The 20282-nt window shown below is 43.7% G+C and overlaps 1 protein-coding gene across 1 annotated transcript in view; it reads left to right on the top strand.

The window, feature by feature from the left end:
* The window catches only part of RAD51B (RAD51 paralog B), a 505595-nt gene extending 488416 nt beyond the window's left edge, over positions 1 to 17179 (top strand). The window contains exons 10-11 of the mRNA XM_004682077.2: positions 5244 to 5322; positions 16372 to 17179. Of these exons, the coding sequence (XP_004682134.2) occupies positions 5244 to 5322; positions 16372 to 16376 (84 nt within the window). The 3' untranslated portion in view covers positions 16377 to 17179. The remainder of the gene's footprint in view (positions 1 to 5243; positions 5323 to 16371) is intronic.
* Positions 17180 to 20282: the final 3103 nt, after the last annotated feature.

Raw genomic sequence — 20282 nt, 5'->3', positions numbered from 1 at the left:
GCTCCCCTCAGCAGTGTACTTCGTCGATCTGCCTGTTCTGCTCCCCACTCTGTCTCTGGTGAAGCCTCTTACCACCCCTGAACCTCTGGCCTGTACCCCAGTTCTGTATGCACAAATAAATAAATCTTTAGAAAAAAAAAAGTTGTGCCTTAAAGAGTTGTGCCTCGGGCCCTCCCTGGTGGCGCAACAGGTTAGGGTGCAACACTGCAAGCTGGCCACAGCTGCTTCAGTGCAAGTTAGATCCTCAGGCCTGGAGGTGACCCACATGGCATGACAGACCTCTCCTGACCTGCCAGCTGCTCCCCTCAGCAGTGTACTTTGTGGATCTGCTTGCTCTACTCCCTACTCTGTCTCTGGTGAGTCTCTTGCTGCTCCTGCCCCTCTGTCTTGTACCCCAGTTCTGTATGCATAAATAAATAACCCTTTAAAAAAAAAAAAGAGTTATGCCTCATCATCACTGCTGTGGATACCCTGGAAGGAGTCCCCACCCATCCCACCTTGTGGGACTTTCCACCATTTTAGACTCATTACTCTCCTTTGGAAATCTTAGATTAAAATACAAACACCATAAAGGATAATGCTGGGGGGTTTACAACAGCTATGCCTTTAGTGCTAAAGATTTCTTGTGTGGTTTGTGTTCTGCCACCACAATGTCAGCTCCATGAGAGCAACAACCTTATCTTTCTTTCCCCTTACAGAATCTCCTGTACCTAAAACAGTGCTTGGCACAAAGGAAAGTTCCCAGTAGATATTTGTAGATTGAACAAATTCTTGGATGGATGGGAAGATCGTGCAGATGATGGAAATGACTTCCAGATTGTAGTGAGATTTGGGATCTGAAACCTAGCACATAGTAGGTCTACTTTAAGTGCTCCTCAAAGAATTAAATATTGGTGACTACTTTCCTTGCAAGAATAACTGAAGAGAGGAGACAGTATACTCATTAGGGTGTAGTTAATGATGCACTGCTATGATATGAAAAGAACACTCAAGAAAAAACCAATCTGGCTATTTCTTGCTCATAAGACCACACACCAGCCATGTGGAATTCTAGGCTTTCTGAGCTACATGTGTCTGCATTCATTCTTGCCCAACATAGATTTCAAAGAACCCTCTTTAGGTTCCAAAACCAACTGTTCTCACTATACATAAGCTTGAGTGTGGTAATAATTTTTCACTAGGAGCCTGGAGTTTTACTATACAGCCAGGTCTCTCCTGCAGGGCATATGTATTGAAGAAGAAAGAATGACAGTTGACAACAACTCAAGTCACGTGATGATTAGAACATCCCAAATGTATAGAATGACTGAATATCTGAAACAGAACAACCTAAATTATTGCTAGTGAGCTTTGTTTATTTTAGAAGAGCAGGATGTGTGGTTTGACAGGCAGAAAGGTGCAAGGATTTAAAGTAAGGATTCAGATCTCCAAAGGAGAAGAGTTTTGTTCTTTTCATACAGATATACATCAAGCATCTGTTGCTTGTTTTTTTCTGAAACCTTCAGGAGAGGCAGCTAATTTACAAGTCCTCTCTCTGATAGGTAACACTACAGAATCTCCAGCTCAAAAACTTTTACCAAGTGTTTAAGTGTGCTCATGGGTTGTTTCATGTCTGACCATCGAGATGGATCACCTTCTGCTGTCCTCCTCTATGTCAATTTCTGTTTGAAAGGTCTGTTTGACCTTCAATCCAAACTTGGTTTGCTGAATGAGAAGGAAAGCAGGATAACCATTCCCTTGCTCCAGATCCTGCGTCTCCATTGACATAATCTGACACTACACTAGATTTTTGTGAATCACATCTTACAACTGATTCATTGAACTACAGTAAAACTAATACTTCTAATCCACTTGATGATTTATGTTAAATCATATCTCCCCCATTCTGTAACTATTAGTTGGTCCACTGTTCTCAAGGATAAGGCCTTGTGTGTGTGTGTGTGTGAGAGAGAGAGAGAGAAAGAGAGAGAGAGAGAGAGAGAATAAAATTGCATCCCAAAGTATTTGCAAAATTTGTCCCAACACTCTAAACCAAATTGAGATTTGTTTTCATATTATGAGTGTCTTATCTATTAACTCTTTCTCTACTTTGTCTTCTGTTATCATATTCAGGAGCCCTTCAGATGGGTTTAGGTATATAATCTATAGGTCCAGATGTCACCTGTTCAGTGAGGTCTTCTCTACTAATCTACTAATCCATGTCTTCCTATACTCTCTCTACCTTTTTTTCTCTGAAAAACATATAACCATCCAACATACCATATATTATACTTTATTTTGTTGATCTTTTTGCCTGCTTTAGAAGATAAACTCTTTTCGGACAACAATTTTGGCAGTTCCTTTTCCTGTGAATCCCATATTTGTTATACAGATGTGGTTGGATAGATCTGTGTGCTTGTTCAGGTTGGTAAGAACAATGATTGTAACAGGACAAAGGCTTAAATCTAGTACATTCAGCAGCATCCAGAATGCTGTTGATCTTTGGTCACTGACAAATTCACTTAATGGTATTAGTATCTAGCCAACTTAACTTCACTTTATGTAGAAGGCTATTAAGTATTACATATATTGCTGAAAAACAGGTATTTTTCTGTGTTAGGAGTGGCTCTCTCATCCACCAATCTCAAAGTTCTTTCCAAGAAAAAGAAGTGAGATTCATGTGCTCACTTCTTTCTCACTCACATATATCATCCTGTTGGTAAGCCATTTTCAACTCTGTTTGAGAAGGATAGGGCATTAATCAGAACTTGTCCAAAGGCTTTGACTCTGTGGGAGGGAGTGTGGTCCCTTAAATGAGGTTCTCTGATGGTGCAGAACTTGCTCACAGAGTTGGTACATTCCCGGGAGGGGAAGCAGTCAGCCGAGGGATGTAGCACCACTGCACTGAAGGACTCAGTTTTGATGCCATTTGTTTTATTGTATTAGAATGTCACATGTTTTTCCTTGATTCTGCAGTGGATAAAAAAAATAATACATTTTTAAAAATATAGATTACTATTTATTTACACCTTTTGGTTTCAAATCCAGTTACTTCATGTAGAGAGTAAAACTCTGAGATCTTCGAAATATTTAATATATTTTTATTATTGCTCTTTGATCTAGAGGATTTATATTTCGCTTATCTGTTTCCCTTTTCCCATTCTTTCGGATGCAGCTATGACACAGGTTCTTGCTCTCACCCCAAAAGATCACAATACTCTCCCAACTGCCTCCAAGACTCCCCACGCTTGCTTCTCCACCTCAGACTCATTAATCAGGCTGATTTCCTAGAAGTCAGCCCCTAAAACGTGGTCCATAGATGAGAGCTTGGGAATATCCTGGGAACTTATTAGAAGTGTAAACTCTTAGACCTCAAAGCCTACCGAATCAGAATCTGCATGTCAACAGGATACACAAGTGGGTCATACACACACTAAACTTTGACTCACATTGGCTTTTGCTACCATGCTGTTCCCCTACCGGTAGGCACTTACAAACTTCACACAGAACCATCCCCAAACTACTTGCTCTCTTCATTGTCTGGTGAATATTTTTGACATGAAGATGTAACTGTCCTACCTATACATGTATTCATTGCTTCTAAGAATGATGACCATGTTTATCTAGATAACTTTAGACAGGTGTAAAAATTATCAAGTTTCAATTTGAGTTGAATCTTTTCTGGTAAAAGAAAAACATTGGCTTTTAGTGGGGAGGAGTTAAGGGGAGGAGACCCACATGGCACAGCAGACCTCCCCTGTCTCGCTGCTCCCCTCAACAGTGTATTTCAACACATCTGCCTGTTCTGCTCCCCACTCTGTCTCTGGTCAATCCTCTTTTCCCTTTCCCCTGCACCTCTGGCCTGCACCTGAGCTCTTGTATGCATAAATAAATCTTTTTTAAAATAAATGGAAAATTGGGGAGTGTCCTTTTTTTTTTATTATTCTTGTTAATCAAATTTTTTACTAGAAGAGGAATGGCTACTATTAGAAAATTGCAGGTTTGCGATGGCACCTAGCTGAGGGGTCTAGAGTCAACTTCATGACAAAGCCTGTGATCTTTGTACCAGATTGTTCCACTGTTTCTCATACTTGACAGTTAGTTAATGTTTGTCCAGTGGAGCTGGATTGAGATATGGGCTGTAAGCTTTTGGTTATTTTAAATTACTTCTTCCCAATCTCTTGCCTCCCCAATTACCTAAGTGGCCCTGTGCCAAACTGTCACTGTTTGTGATTATATTAATTTGTAAAACAGGAAACTGATATTCATCTTCCTTCAGGAGGAATGCTATAATCAATTAATCTTCCAGTCTCTAGAAGGGCTAATATGAGATGTGAAATCACATGTCAGATGTGGTAATGTGTTAGGGATACTAACTTTTTTTTAATGACCCATTGATCATTCTCTTTAAAGTAGGTGTCTTCTTTAGGGAATGCCATTGTTCAAAATATCTTTGATACTTTGTTTTGGCTAGCAAATGAGTCAACTCTTGCTACAATGATGTTTTAACAATACCAAACAAATCCCAAAGGCTCAGGATAATATGTATTTAATGTGTATGTGCCTTAGCTATGTGGACGGGACCTGGCTCATCAGCTCTGCTGGTGTCTCTCATCATCCTCCTGAGATAACAGACTAGCTTGGTCATATTTTTTTTCTGGCTGTAGCAGAGGCATAAGAGAACAAATGAAAATGTGTGAGGCTTATTGAAGGCTGAGAGCTGGCACAACCTATAGCCAAAATAAGTCATGCGGCCAAACCCAGTCAGGACCATGGGAAACACGCCACACCTTACGTGGAAATGTCGTCACATGGGACAGGGTGTGAACACAGATGTGGTGAAGAGCTAGTGCCAGCAAAACGATCTCCCTATGCCTAATTACTTTGAATGTTTACAATGGTAGCAAGTCTTTATCTTTGAAAGGTATCTTTGAGTTTTTTGATAAAATAGTCAACTTTATGTATAAAACTCAGGTTTTTATCTTTGGACAGAAGGTAGACATTTAGGCAAGTAACATAAAATAATGAAACATTCTTAGAAGAACCCATTCAAGAAGATGATCTTCAGTAACAGAATAGTTGGAACCTTCCAAGGTGATCACTTTGAAAGAATAGCACTCATTTTGTTCTAGAATAAATTTTTAGTAATAATGAACTGGTGGCATGTAGCCATAAGTTACCACTTTTCTCAAAGTAAGAATCATGAGTGCAGACTCATCTCTGACAACTCCTTTACCTAACCCTAAAATATGCTTTTTGTGCAGATTCTCATTGCTAAATCCCCTCTGGCTCCTTTCACCTCACTTACCTACACCATTGAGAAGGAAGGCCTGGTTCTTCAAGGTAAGATTCTTAGATAAAGGCATTTATTTAAACTGATTTTGCTACCCATTGCTGTTGATAATTACTGCTGTGTTCCTGAGAATACTTCAAGAACAAATCAAAGGCCAAGAGGAAATGGCCAATGATATTTGTCCTGATAAGATCAAAGAGAATGACAGTTATGGCAAGGATTTGGCAGAAGGTCAAGGTGGGGCTGAGGGAGAATTAGAATTCTCTCGCAGAATGAGACAACCAAAGAATGAGGGTTAAGCCAAGCAAGCTAGGAATTGCCACTACTTCGTCCTCTTCCAGATCTATGGAGTGAAGAGTTGGACTGTGAGTCTGACACCATCTCAGACCCAGCCACAGCTTGGAGCTCTGAAAGTGTGCTAAAGAGCATATCTGGCCTGGGAGCCTGCGTGGTATTTTGTAGGGCACTCTGAGTCCTACTTCTTCACCTGCTCTGGTTACTCCATTTCCTTTTCCTGTGCTCGGGTCTTCACTGGGACCAGACCTTGTTGTCCTTCACATGTGGCATGGGCCTGGGACTTTGGTTCACAGGTCAGCATCCAAGGGCTCTTGTCCAGAACTTACTGTTCTGTGGCAGTTCATTATCAGATGCTGGATCCCCTGCTGGTAAGGAAAGGCATCCAGTTGGAGCTTTATCTAGACAGCAATAACCACGAAGGGTGCAAAATCATGATTTATCAGAAATATGTATTTTTGTCATTTAGATGTTTATTTCTTGTATATTCCTTGGAGTTCTTTAAATATTGAAGGTGATGAAGCTGGCTTTGATTCTGTGAATGAGGTGGATTTTGGAAGTACCTAAGGATGGAGGCTGGTTGTCTGGAGAGTCAGCTCTATGAGTAGAGGAATGGGACTTGCAGTTCCATCCCAGAACTCCAGGGAGGGGAAAGGGGCTACAGGCTGATTTCAGCTGCCAGTGGCCAATGATTTAATTAGCCATGTTTATAGAATGAAACCCCCTAAAAGCCCAAAAAGTTGGGGCATTAGAAAGCTTCCGGGTTGGAAAACACATGAGGATTTGGAGGAGATGGGAGGCTTGGAGAAGGCATGGGAGCACTCTTCTCACAGGCTCTTTGCCTCTGCTTCTCTTCCTACTAGCTAATCCTGAATCATAGTTTTTCAGGAATAATAATTTGTAAGGTGAGTCAGTGGGTTTCCTGAGTTCACTGAACCACTCTAACACACTATTCAAGCCTGAGGAGGATGTCCTGAGAGCCAAAAAGCAGTGGGGTTCATAGCTGAGGAGTCTGAGGAGGGGCTCACAGGCTCCTCTAATTGTAGCCCAGCAGTCAGAGCACAGCTAATAGGCTTGTCTTGAGACTCGCATGTGTTGTGGAACGCCACCTTGGGAGAGCTCTTTACCTGTGGTGTCTGAGGCTCTCGGGATAGAGGTGTCAGAATTGAGTTGGATTCACAGACCTCTTGCCAGAGTCTGGTTGGGGTTGGTATGGGGGAACCTTCATACCCACATGTATGAAAAGGATCCAGAAACTCTATTCAAAAGCCTAAGTTCAAACACCACTGAAATTAGCCAAAAGGACTAGATGTCTAAAATTGTGGGTTAAAGAGGGCTCCACAGAAGTACTCATTTGTCCCTCGCTGTCTGCTAGTCAGTCCCTCCACAGAGCTACCTGGGTAAATATCTGGTCCGAACCATAGTGGGGCACACAACCGTTGAGGTTTCTGTTGAGTACTTTGCCCACGCTGCCAAAACAAGGTAAGTCCCTGCATTCTCCCCAGGGAGACACACAGCCCTGTCCCAATCTAGCAGGAATTTCATGGAGCCTGCTGGAGCATCCATGCTTCTGACAGTGGAGCAGGCCTCAGCCTTCCTTTCCTTCCCCTTTTGAAATGTCTGCCAGTTAAAGGGCCAGGAGAGCACTGTGTTTGCTTGGTGCAGCTGAGCTCCACAGCAGGTCCAGAGAAATTTGGGGTAAGAAGTACTGACCTTTGGCTCTTAGCCTTTGACCTATGCTATCCAAGTTCCTTGGTAAATATTTTTTTTTGCAATTGCAAATATTGTTTTCTGACAAAGAAGCAGAGATTTCAAGACCAGATTAAGCAAAGCAAACAGCAGTTCCCTTTGTTACATACTCTCTAAGGGTGGATAAGTAATAAGCAATCAGAAACTTGGACTTTTATTTACCCAGTGCACAGTGTGGCTTGTGGCCCTTCAGTTTTAGAGGCTTTCTTAAAAGATTAGAAGTCTAATAAATTGCAAATTTCAATAAAGATTGCATGAAATTCTATGGAAGATTACAAGACAGCTGTAGAAGAGCCCCTCCTGCTCTGATGAAATGCCTGTAGCTCGATCACTAGGCATTTGGATAAAAAACACTTTTAAATCTGTTCTAACTTGGATACTTTTAGGATAGTGTTTCTGAGAACAAGATTCAGACTTGCCTCTCTCATACTCCTTGCTAACAGCATCATTTTGACAGAAAAGGGGAAAGTGAGGAAAACAAGGGAGAAACACAGTGATTGGTGGAGATTTTAAAACACTGCAAAAGTTGGAAAACAGACAAGAAAATGAGTCACTAAACCAGCTGACCTGAGGTGGTGTGTTAAGGAAAGAGAAGCATCCAGGGAGTGTGCAGAGGGATGCAATGATGCCATCTCAGCTGATACAGAAAATGGGGCCCTGTGGAGCCTTACCTGCTTGCTTTCGAATTTGTTTTCTCCAGCCCACTCCCCCCAAGTACACCTCCCTCTGTGATTTTCCAGAGGTAGCAAAAACCTTCTGCTGAGCAACATCACTGAACACAAACCTCCCCTTTGGCTATATGCTCCCGGGACTTTGGGGAAACAGAAGCCTCCCCTTTGGCTATATGCTCCCGGGACTTTGGGGAAACAGAAGCAAACGTGCTTCTCAGAGAAAGGGGACCCCTCAGTAATCGGGGTTCCTTTGGATGTCAGTACTAGCTCTGGTGTGATCTTGAAAAATACCTGGTTTTGTCAGCTTGAAATGAAAATGTTAACCTTCATTAGGAGCTTTGAAAACTGGACCTCCCTGGTGGCACAGGGGTTAAGTCTCAGTGCTATCACACAATCACATCTGCTGTGAGTTTTGACCCCCAAGTCAAGGAGCTGACCCACATGTGGTGCAGCAGACCTCTCCTATCTGGCCCGCTGCTCCCCTCAGCAGTGTATTTCAGTAGATCTGTCTGTTATGCTCCCTACTCTGTCTCTGGTGAATTCCCTCCCCCCGTGCACCTCACTGGCCCACACCCCAGTTCTTCTATGCATAAATAAATAAATTAGCTTTGCAAACTGCCTAGCAACCCATTGGTGAATCATAAAATGAAATTCGTCACAACCAACATTTTAAAAATGGGTAATTTTAATAGTCTATTAAAAAACTGGCAACAACAAATGCTGGCAAGGATGTGAAGAAGGAACCCTCTTACACCGCTGGTAAGAATGCAAAATGTTCCAGCCACCATGGAAAACTCTGTAGAGTTTCCTCAAATGATTAAAAATGGGTCTACCATATGACCCAGTGACTCCACTCCTAGGTATCTATCCAAAAACAGTAAAAACATTAATTCAAAATGTAACCTGCACTTCTGTGATTACTGCGACACTATTTCACAATAGCTAAGATATAGAAACCACTTAAGTGCCCAAAAACAGATGAATGGATCTTATATATGTTTTATTTATATATAGTGGAATACTACTCAGCAATTAAAAAAGATAAACTCATGCCATTTGCAGCAACATGAAGGGATTCTACTCAGTGAAATAAGTCAGCAGGAAAAGAATATGAATGATTTCATTGGAGGAAACATACTGGAAAACAAATAAGGAAAACATAAGGAAACAAATAAAGTTTAAAAAAGACAAAAGTATAGATCTGAGACCTATATCAGGGGAAGAGGAGGGCGAAGGGTCAAAACAAGGAGGGAAGAACACAAGGGACTATGGTGACGATTCATGGGTGCTGAGGTGGTGGGGGATTTATTCATTTATTGCATAAAAATGAATAACAATGTAAGAAAAATACATTGTAAAAAAAAAAAACAGGCAACGGATAATACCAAATTATATTACTTCTATGTTTCATGGTGTGTTCGTTGATGACTGTGCCCATTATGACTCTGTGTTTAAAGGTTGCCATATAAGATGTTTTTTAATTAGAATCATCGGCCTGCATGATCTCTAAATACCATCACACTTTAGCTTTACCTAATTTTTCTAAGGAGATGATGCGCTTATCATTCACTCAGCTCGGTAGAGTTGCACTCTGGAGATATCCACACAATGGAACATAAAAGCTTAACCCCCACCCTACCTCCCCACTTACCAAATGACTGAGCAAAAAGACACCTGCACCACTCCCCAAGTTTAAAGCAAAGAAACCTTTGATCCCTGGATGGTAACCTTGGAAAGGTACCAGCAGTGAAGGCCAAGAAGGGGTTGTGTGAGGGTTGCCCTGGTGTGATAGCTCCAAGTTGGTATCTTGGAGGTTGGTGCCTGCAGCTCCAGGAGGTATATGCAAGCCCGGCCTAGAGACAGGGGGAGGGCAGGAGATCATATGAGGGCAGCGGCTGTGGTACCAACTAAGAAAAACTGCTAGTCCAACCACTTGAGGCCCCACATTGAGACTTTGTAATGGAGCCAGCCTGGAGTGGTGGGAAAGAACTATCCAAACAGGCTTTCCCTTTGGGAAAGGGCTGTTAGTGAGAGAATGATCCCTCAGAGGCTTTTATCCCCTCAGCAAGCCCCAAGATTTCTACCAGCCCGCTAGAGAGGAGGTTTTATAATACCTGAGAGCTCCTGAGAGCAAAAGCCAAGGGAGGGAATAAAAGGTGTGGCCAGAATTCGATTTACTGGCTCCACAGGCCATTCCTCTCACTGGTTCTCAAGGATTAGGATGCTGAGACCAGCCGGCAACTGGGGGCCTAGTACTCTTCCCGCCCCTTTGTTCCCTGGGATGGGAGGGACAATAAAACGGCCCACTGGAGAGACAGAGGGGCTGGCTAGAGATTTCTCAGGCTGCTTTTTGAAACACTTGAAGGAGCCAGGCCTTGCTATTGTTGTGGTAAAATAGAAAGTGGAACTATTCTCCTTTGGGGGAGGGGGACTTTAACGAAAAAGTAGAAGAAAGAAAGCCTACCCTCTCAGCATCTTCAGGAGGCCGCCTGGCTCAGGCCATTACCATGGTAATAAGTGCGGTTTGCATCTTCTTTGTCCCACAGTAGCCTCACTGGTCAGGAATCCTGGCCTCTGTGGTTGGACCCAGGACCATGAAACACTTGGGTTCCTAAGGAGAGGGTCTCAGAACCACCATTTTCCTGAGGGTTTGAACTCAAAGGCTCCCTCTGCCAGGTCCCAGGCAGAGGGAACATTCAACCAACACCATTTATGCAGCCAAAGTGGGAAAATGGAAGGGCGGTGGGGAGCGTCCCATTACTCCAATTCCATTTTCCCATTAGTCCGAGAGTTCACTGTGAAGGGCCCAGCTGCCCTAGAGTGGGAGACTTAGGTCTGGCCAGTCGACTGAGGCTCAGTGGAGAGGGACGAGCAAGAGTTGACTTTGGGATTCGGCTTCTATGAAAAGGGCCCACAAAACCACCCGCTACTAAAGGGACGAGGCTTCATCGAACTCCGACTTGACCTTCATCTGCTCTGCTCATGTCCTTTGGACCCCCAATTAGCCCCAAATGTGCTGCCCAGAACAAACTGGGGGCCCCTGAGCCTGTGTCAATAAAATTCTGTGACTGAATGAAGTGCTGTGACGCTGCAGGCAGCCTGGCTTTCCCAGAGCAACCCTGGCTTTTGGAAGGCTCGTGGGTAAGAAGCAGATCATGAAGGAGAGCTGGCTGGAGAAGGTGATAGGCTGAGACCCTTGGCTCATACTTCCTGTTGCTTCCTTTCTAGGGGTCTAGGGAGCATTTGAAAAACAAAAGCCAGGTTGTTTTAAATAGGACAGAAAATAACAGCTTTGTCAATAGAAGGGAAATGTGTGTGTGTTTGTGTCCGTGTGCGTGTGCGGGTGCGTGTGTGTGTTTGTGTGTATGTGTGTGGGTTTACTCATTTATTTTAAACCAAGCTCAGGCTGAATTTAGATTCTGGAGCTGTCATCTACTAGTTTAGGATTTATTGAGCAACATAAACCTGGGGGGTTGGGGGGAGTGGAATAGATACTTGAAGTAGGTCCAGAGAAAGTGCTAGTTTCCTGTTTCTCCAACCACCTATTATAAGGACTCATAAGAAACCCACAAACAAAGAAGCAGTGAATTTTTTTAAGTTTTTTTTATGCATACAGAACTGGGGTACAGGCTAGAGGTGCAGGGGTGGTGAGAGGAATCACCAGAAACAGAGTGGGGAGCAGAACAGGCCAACTGACAGGTACACTGCTGAGGGGAGCAGCGGGCGGGTCAGGAGAGGTCTGCCACGCTATGTAGTCACCTCTCAGGCAGGCGGGAATCAAGCTCATGCGGAAGTGTCTTTAGCTTCTTAGTGTTGTGCTTTAACCCGCTGCGCCACCAGGGAGGGCCTAGCAATGCTTTTTATTTTTATTTATTTATTTTTTTTAACCTAGAAGGCCGTGTGCCTCATCTTTTTTGTAAAATCAAGAATACTCCATTGCCTTTTAAAGTATATTGACAGAGGTGTTAATCTCTGTTCCCTTGAGACAAACTTGGGTTAGAGTCTTGCACCCCATTTTCTTAGTCACTGAGCCAAATGGATGCTTTACTGAAAAATCTTGCTGTCCCTAAAACACCCCATCTGCTCTTCCCACCCCCAGCCCCCAAATACCATATCTGAGTTTATCCGATTTCCATTTCAATCAGTAACACATCTAAATGTTTCTGCCTGGTGGACTCAAATTGACCCAGAAGATTCCCAATCTATTTCCATCCAGATATGGAGGTGTCTGCATGGTAAACACCACCCACACACCTGGCACAGCCTGGCATTCTTGTGGGAGCCTGTGCAAGTTGCCCTGGGGCTCAACAGAGCAGAGAGCATACTCTACCCCCCCCCACCAGGTCACACAGGAGAGGGCAGAGCAGGCCAGTGCCCCTGCACCCTCGCCCAGCTTCGTCCTCTGCTGCTGTCACTTGCCCCTCGTCAATGAACGTCCCAGAGGAAGTGAGCAGGACTCCCATCTGTCCAGTTCTCTTCTAGCCTCCTCTTTCCTCCAAGACATCATTCCACACTGGCTCTCTGCTTTGTTTACTGCTTTTACTCTGGCCCTTGGCATCACAGATTTTGTTTTCAACGTGGAAAAAATATTTTAAGTACAAGAAAGTAATCTAGCAAAACCCATACACATAATAGACAAAACTAACACATATTAGTGTATTGTTTGTTTATTTTTCATTACAGGAATAAACTTGACATCCTTTGCACTTATTCCTTGTCCATCCCCATGTGACACTCCTTCATTAAAAGTAAAAACTCTCCAGGATTCTCTTTATATATAAGAGATGTATCTATAGATATCTTTCTCTTTCTCTCTCTCTCTACACACACACACACACACACACACACACACACACACACACACCTTCCCCTCTCCTCATTTCCCATTCTTAAAACATGTTTCTACATATATGTGAATCCAAATTCAATACACTGATCTATTCAGAGGGCATTGTTGTTCACTTTGAGAGTTCCATTTGCATTGTGTGAACATACAATATTATTATTCCCTATTATTATTCTCTAGGTATGCATTAAAAAGTGCAAGGATTGGTCAAAGGGTCATGGACATTTTGATCTTTACTGCACATTCTGAAATCAGTCTTCAGAGAGGTTTACCAGTTCACACTCTCTGGAGGTAGCAGGCAAATTTCTGGGTAGCTGTCGGTTTGTTGTCAGGTTTTTGGGGGCTAGCTCGTGTGTTCTGTGGATGCCTTTCCGAGCCCTACCTTCCAGGTTGAGCTCCCCATTGCCTCTGGAGGGACCTCAGCACAGTGTGTGTACTTTATGCATATACTTAGGTGATTAGCTGACAAAATTACTTTATTTCTTATAAAGTTAACTGTGTGCACTTCCCAAAAAGAGAATTTTTAGTTTCTTCCTTCACCCTTCTTTTCAGGAGAGATCCCTGAGTTTCAGGCAATTGGTATTCACGCCCCCTCCCCTGCCCCCCCCCCGTTGGGCCTGTGCCCTTTCATGTACGCCGCGTGGCTCCTCATCTGCCATCATAGTAGCCCTGGGCAGCGACCTCTTGGGTCTCCTGAGCCTCTACTGGGCACTCTAGACCTCAATCAAATCTTGAAATTCTCAGCGATCCCTGAAGAAACTTCCCAGTACAGTGGGGCTATAGTGTTGGCAGCATGGACCCACAACCTCAATTAACAGCGGCACACGAGATAGAGCCTCACTGCCTTCTCACATGGCATCTTGGACGAGCCCAGGCCAGAGCTGGTAGCACAGCTGGGTCTCTTGTCCAGGCACATGACTTTTTGCTCTGTCACACCTAGGGTGTTGCTCTTTTTGTCATGGCCCATAATGGCATAGCGTCATGTCCTCCATGCAGGTAGCAGCATTTATGGGATACAGAATGGTATTGGAGGAAATGGCACCTTCCTTCCTTTTAGATATTCACCCAAAGTAGCACACATTATTTCTTTTACTATCATATTGAATAATGTGGAGACATATAAAAGAAAGTTTGAAAAATGTAATTGTTGATCTTGGGGGGGTGGCTAGCGCCCAGCTACATTTTGGGAGTTGATTCCCCAACGTGAGGTAGAGAGGAAGGAGATGAATATTTGGCGACGCATCCTTTATAGAGGAGCCCAGTTAGAGGCATTATGCCCCAGTAGCAGGCCTGTGGCTAGGCTCATCACAAAAAGGGGTTGTACTCTCTAAATGCAACATACATACATACATACGTTAGTGCTAAAATGCTATCAGAAGTCCTCATTGGTAGAATCTAGAAAGAGAAGTAATTCCTTCAATGATCAGTACCTAAAACCTTGATAATAGGTGTGACAAAATAGTTCCTGAGCAGATGCCTTTGTATGTTTTGCTGTTTATACACTATGCTAGAAAGAGATTTAAACAAGCGTCACACAGCAGGATATGCATTTGTATCCAAAATCATAGACTAAACACATCCTTTTTCCAAAATGTTTTTTCCTGTCTCCACATTGAAAACAAGACAAAACAAAAAATATGGGCAAAATGTCCACTGGAATAAAGTTATGGAGAAAAATTTTATCCAAGACCTTGACTGTAGAGTGGGTCTGCTCTTCTCTTTCAGAACCTGGAAGCCGTTTGGCTGTCTTTGCAGTGTTAACAATTTGCATTTGTGAATATGCCCAGGTAATAATATCAAAAAGATGTTAAATCAATGCAGATTGTTGATGTTCTTTGAAAACCTCATCCAAGAGGATTTGGTGTTCTTTCTGGAATATGAGTTAAGCTCATTCCACTGCATTTAGCTAAGCAGGTGTTTGTTGAGCAAAATCATGGTACTCAGGGACTATAAGTCCTTAAGGAAAAAAAAAAAATAGCTGCTTCCTGACAGTAGCTCAAAACCTAGTTAGCTCAAAACAAAGTAAATTTGATCAAGTGGGACTGTCATACCTATTAAAGGTTAAACAGTGAGGTAGGGAAGGATAGGAAAATAGACTTATCCCAACAAGGATGACTGAGGAAGATTCCTGAGAGTATGTAGGGCCTGGACTGGATGTCAGCTACTGAATTCTGATAACATGCCATGCCATGGTCCCTTGACAGAGGCTGGCTTCTTTTTCTGTCCGAGGATAGACCTGGGCATAGAGGGAATGCTGATTCAGGCTATGTGACTAATGTTGAATCCTGCTAACTCATTTCTTCTGAGTGGATTGACTCAACACTGAAGGGAGCATTAAGAGCCAAGAGTTTAGATACTCTATTTCAGCATGTGATGAAATATAAATCACTCAGGCTCAGAACTTCATTTTTTGTCAGTTAAAATGTCTTACAAGAAGACTTTTAGAAAGTCTCCTGGACTACTGGAAAGTGCTTTACACACCTCACAGATAATAGAAACTCTAAACACCACCACTGAGGACCAGCTGTGCAACCCAGAGTTATTCATGCACACACAGAATCAGAACATCCATCACATGCTGCTCCCTGACCATGCGAAACTTCTGTTTCCTCACACATGCACGAAAACTGACAAAGAGAGCATGCATTCATAAAAGCTGACAAAGAGAGGGGCTTTGGAAAAATCTTCCTATCTGCCCACTGGGGTGTTTGTGCTTTTCTACAACAAATGTCGCCACAGAACTCAGGGCTTGCACTGCAACACTGCTCTTTCTCTCTTTTGACATCTCCCCAGCTAGACTGCTTGAGAACCTGGCCTTCCGTGTCCAGATGTTTACTGAATTCTGAAGACCCCCCAAAGGGCCCAACTTCTTTTGTTGCTCTCCAAATCACTTCCCACAGAGACTGACCAGTGTCCTGAAGGAGCCCTTCAATAGGGAGGATAAATGGAGGCAGATGAAGACATGACCCCCGAGGCTCACCCACGTCCACACTAACAAAGAGCCTGAGGCACAACCTTGTCAAGAGAATTTTGGTCATCAGTGTCCCTGGGAGAGGCCAAGTCTCCCCCACCGAGCTGCTTTCAATGACTACCATCATAGTGGAAGTACCGGGCATTTGTTAAGGGCCGGGGTGTGCTAGGTGTACCACAAAACATCTAAATCATGGTCGCCAGCCTTTGTGAGGGCTTCCTGATTACAGATGGCAGCTGGCTTTTTCAGGGGAAACCTGGGGCTAGAGGAGGAAGCCAAGGAAGGGCCCCACTTCTGATGACCACTTCCCTCCCAGTGCAGAAATATTTCCTTTTGTCTCTAGCTACAGGCAGTCAAGCCTGGACCAAGGGCCTCATTCCCTTGTGCTGTGATTTTGGGTGTCCATGCTTTGTGAGACCATCAGCTCCTGGTGTGACAGACAGGAATATATGTAAGAGGACTACTGCTGGAAGGAAAATTTTATTTAGACTGCTGGTGAGAAGTTCATACATTTTGTGATGACAATTTTTTTTTTCAAACTTTCTCTCCCTTTCATTTTTTCCTTTAGGCTAACAGAGGCCATAGGGACACTATGACCTTTGTCTAGAGCTGCTGGGGGCTGTGATTTGTGAAATGAAACAGGACCATGCTGCCTGGAAGAAGGAAACGGAAGCCAACATAATAGGGATTAATTAGTTGATTGCTGTTGAGATGGTAACAGCCTTGCCCCTATACCACTGAGCCCGCCATTGCAGGGAAGATGAAGATGAAGAAGGCTTTGTTCAGGTCTCTAGATGCATGGGGCTGAAGGCTTTGCAGCCGGGGGATGTCAACAGCCATAATAATAATAATTTGCACTTATATAGCACCTTTCAACCAGGCACCTCAAAGCGGTTTAACCACATTAATTAATTAAAGCCCACAATTCCCCTGTGGAGAGGAGGAGGATGACTAACAGGATTTGTGATTACAGGAGGGAATGTTTCCGAATAAAGCATTGTCCACTAAATAAAGAGAGTAGGTGTAAAGGAATTGAGGTCTGCAAAGAAGAATTGATTCAGACATGAAATCATGGCAAGATGGGGGAGGCTAAGGGCGGGTGTCAGCATGGGGGTCTGCGCTTGTGTCTAAGGGAAGTCAGTGGTCTCAGAATTTACTGACAGATTCTGATCCAACTGGGAAGCGGAACAGGGATGGTATTAGTGGCATTTGGAAGGTCATTATTCGTACAGCTATTGTAGTGTAAATTCAAGTCTCTCCAGTAGATTGTGTATAGCCCTGCAGAACAAAGATTGTGATTCCTGAAGAATTGAATAAAGACTGGAATGATTCCTTTAACTTCAAAGTGCAAAGCTGTGTATTGGTCAACTAGTAAATAAAGCAATGGATGACTCATAGATTAATTTCATCATTTCTAGCAGACATATCTAGTCCATCCTCTTCCGAGGCCTTCCAACCAAAGCTTCAAGATTGTTTTGGTGCAAGACCTGGGGGCAGCTTCTGCTCCTTCCAAGCCAGGCACCACTTTACCCCAGCCTTTGACATTGGCACCTCTTTTACCTGACTTATTAGTGACCCACATAGGCCTCTAAAGAATCACTTTTATCTTCAGTAGTTTTCAAATGCCTTGATTAAATCAAGTCTTATCCTATCTCATCTCTCCTATTAGTGCCCAACAGCGTCGGTGCACCAAGGATATTGAGAGTTGGTGGAAAATAGTTGCACTGAGTTTTGTTGAGCATCTCCCACGAGCTCAGAAACAATGGCTATCTGCCGTGTCCTGGAAAACTATATGATAACAAATGAAAAAAGACTCTTAAGTACTAACTGTAATATAGAATAAAGTGATAGGACAGATGCATGTCCAAGCCACTGCTGCAAGGACAAGAGGAGGCATGTTGAGTGCCAGCGGTGTGGGTCAGTGGAGGCTCTCCTGGAGAGCGAGCTAGGCTCCAGGTCCTGGAAGGCAAGAAGGATTCCGATGGGCCTGAAAGCAGTGGGTGAGGCTGATTTTCCAGACTGTGGTGATTTTGACTCCCTCCAAACGAGGTGTATTTTGAGAACTTGTGGTCTCCAATAGAACATTTATGAAAAACAAGCTGAGTTTTGAAAAATGATTAAATGTACATTTCTTTAGAATGCTGATGAATTGAACTGGCTAATTTCAAACATCAAGGAACTATTGGAGAAGTAAGGAAAGATGCTTTGTTCTCTGTAACTACTGATTTGGTCTCTCCCTGCTTCTCACTGTCTACCAAGGAAGAAAAGTGAAATGGTTCACTTTACAATGGGGCACTCAGAAGTGTCTGAAAGAGGCATAGAAAAACATATCCCCAGTCCAAGTCTCAAAGAACTAACAGCTTTTGACTTGCTTGACCCCAGGAAATACTATGGCAATGCTATTCCTCCCCAGGGACTCAGGATACCAGTCCCCTCTTCAAGGCTCATCAGGGCGCATCACCACTGGCCACACTTGGGCACAGTCTCTGCACCATGCCAGTGTCACTGGGCATCCCTGCATGTCCAACACACAGTTCACCACCGAATCCCCCTGACAATCTCCCCAAGCAGGACATCTTACCATTGTTTCTTCACTCATGGAGAACAAGGCAAAAAATAGTTCAGTCTGTTGCTAGAAAGTCATGGAATGTAGATTGAACATAAGCAGCCATGCTTCTCCACTTGCCGCTCGCCCAGGTATTGACATCAGTTACAGCCTCTCCTGGTTCTTGTTTCACCACAGGTCAGTACTACAGACGGCATAGGAACTCAGTGAATATTTCCAAATAACAGAACCACTGAGAACCATATGAGTGGTTTGAGCCCCTGAAAGAAGTGGTTCAGGAGACTTGGACAGTGGTGCTGAGACTGTAGTGGAGGCTCCGTCATGCCGTCTTTGCTCTCCACCATGATTAAAGATCAGGAGACATGCATAGGAAAGTTGCCCCAGGGAAGCCAGTAAGAAAGAAGACACAGATGTATTCTTCCCCATGAGCTGAAGAGCTGCCAAAAGGGTACCACCCATGAGATGCATCTTGTATTATTAATTAGTTTTATTGAACTTGGCTGCTACTCGCTGGGCCTTTTTCTAGGTATGTTTGTGCATATCCATATTTATGGCCAAGTCCAATTGTGTCTCCCTCCTTGTGGTAGCGTCCTAGCTATTCTGTTGATGTGCTGCTGTTCTGGTGAAGATTCAGACCTGGGTTCCTGATCAGCTCACAGAGTGAACATTTCTAGATTGACTCAGAAGTGCTTTGAACTCTGTGTTTTATCTTTTTTTTTTTTTTTTTTTGTTATAGGTTGTAAGCAGTTACTGTTTAAAAAGAGGATTGTGAATGTTTGTCTGGCAAAACCAGGATTGCCAAATGAAAATTCGAGAGATTGGAGAATGAGGATTAGGTCATGGGAAAGAGGGAAATGAAGACCAAAGTACCTGATGCTGGCCTAAAAGTTGTAGTTTTAGAACTGCTGGCATGTGTCAGGTATTTTTTCCCCTGGTTTTCCTGAGCTTTGGTTTTAATATTGTCACGTTACTTTGTCTTAGAGCTCTGAAAAGACTTTATTCTACTACAGAATTCAGCAGAAGCCTCTTTGGTACAAATGGAAGGAAGGAGCCCATCACACTTCTCAGATGAGTAAGTGTGAGTGAGTATATTGGCTTCTGCTGAATTTGAGGAAGGACAGGATTCCCATGGCGTACAAGTCCTCCAGAGCTTCAGATGACCAACAAGTAGCAGGCACAAGTCAGGGGGAACATGATTTTGCTGCCTAAACAACCTCAGTGACCAGAGCAAAGTGATGCATGTGAGAGATTGTTCCTATGTGACTGCCTGCTATTTCAAAGTGATGCATGTTCCACAATCCATTGCTTAACTGTGCACTGCCAACTAAGTACTGCCTCCTAGAAATGATACACATCCCTCCCTCACGGCCAAGCAGTCATGTGACCACTCGCAACTTCAAGGAGGCAGGAAGCACAGACATTTGGAAAAGGAAGAGAACGCGTATCAGTGAACACTCATCGCGTCTGCCGCCTACTGCTCTCCCAGTGAGCCGGCAGAGTCTCCCTCTTTGGCAGTTACTCCTTTCTGTATACCTGTAAGGAACACGAGGTACTCAGGCTCCTTTCACCTCCAGCCACCAGCCTCTATCTACAGCTGCTACCTGAGGCTTTGCTTTCTGCCCAGGTTTCATTGCCCAAACGTGCTGTTTGGGAGGATACTTGGGAGCGTGAGCATGGGGCGATGTACCTGTAATCATGGACACCCTGGCCAAGAAGTCAGCACACAGGGCATGTGCATGTGCAAATGCAGAAGACACTTGGGCCAAGTGGAGGGGCAAGGGATAAAGGGGAGATGGCTGGGAAGATGGTGTCACTCTGAGGCCAGGGGCTCATTGCTGCCTCCTACCTGCTGGTCTCTGTGTCTTCAGCACTAAGGCCTGACGAATCTATGAGGGTCTAAAATTCTTTTTGTC

Source organism: Condylura cristata, unplaced genomic scaffold (genome assembly GCF_000260355.1).
Source record: "Condylura cristata isolate star-nosed mole 26May11 unplaced genomic scaffold, ConCri1.0 scaffold00013, whole genome shotgun sequence".
NCBI lineage: Eukaryota > Metazoa > Chordata > Mammalia > Eulipotyphla > Talpidae > Condylura > Condylura cristata.
The sequence above is the reverse complement of the archived record's forward strand: the minus strand, read 5'-3'. Positions and strand labels throughout refer to the sequence as shown.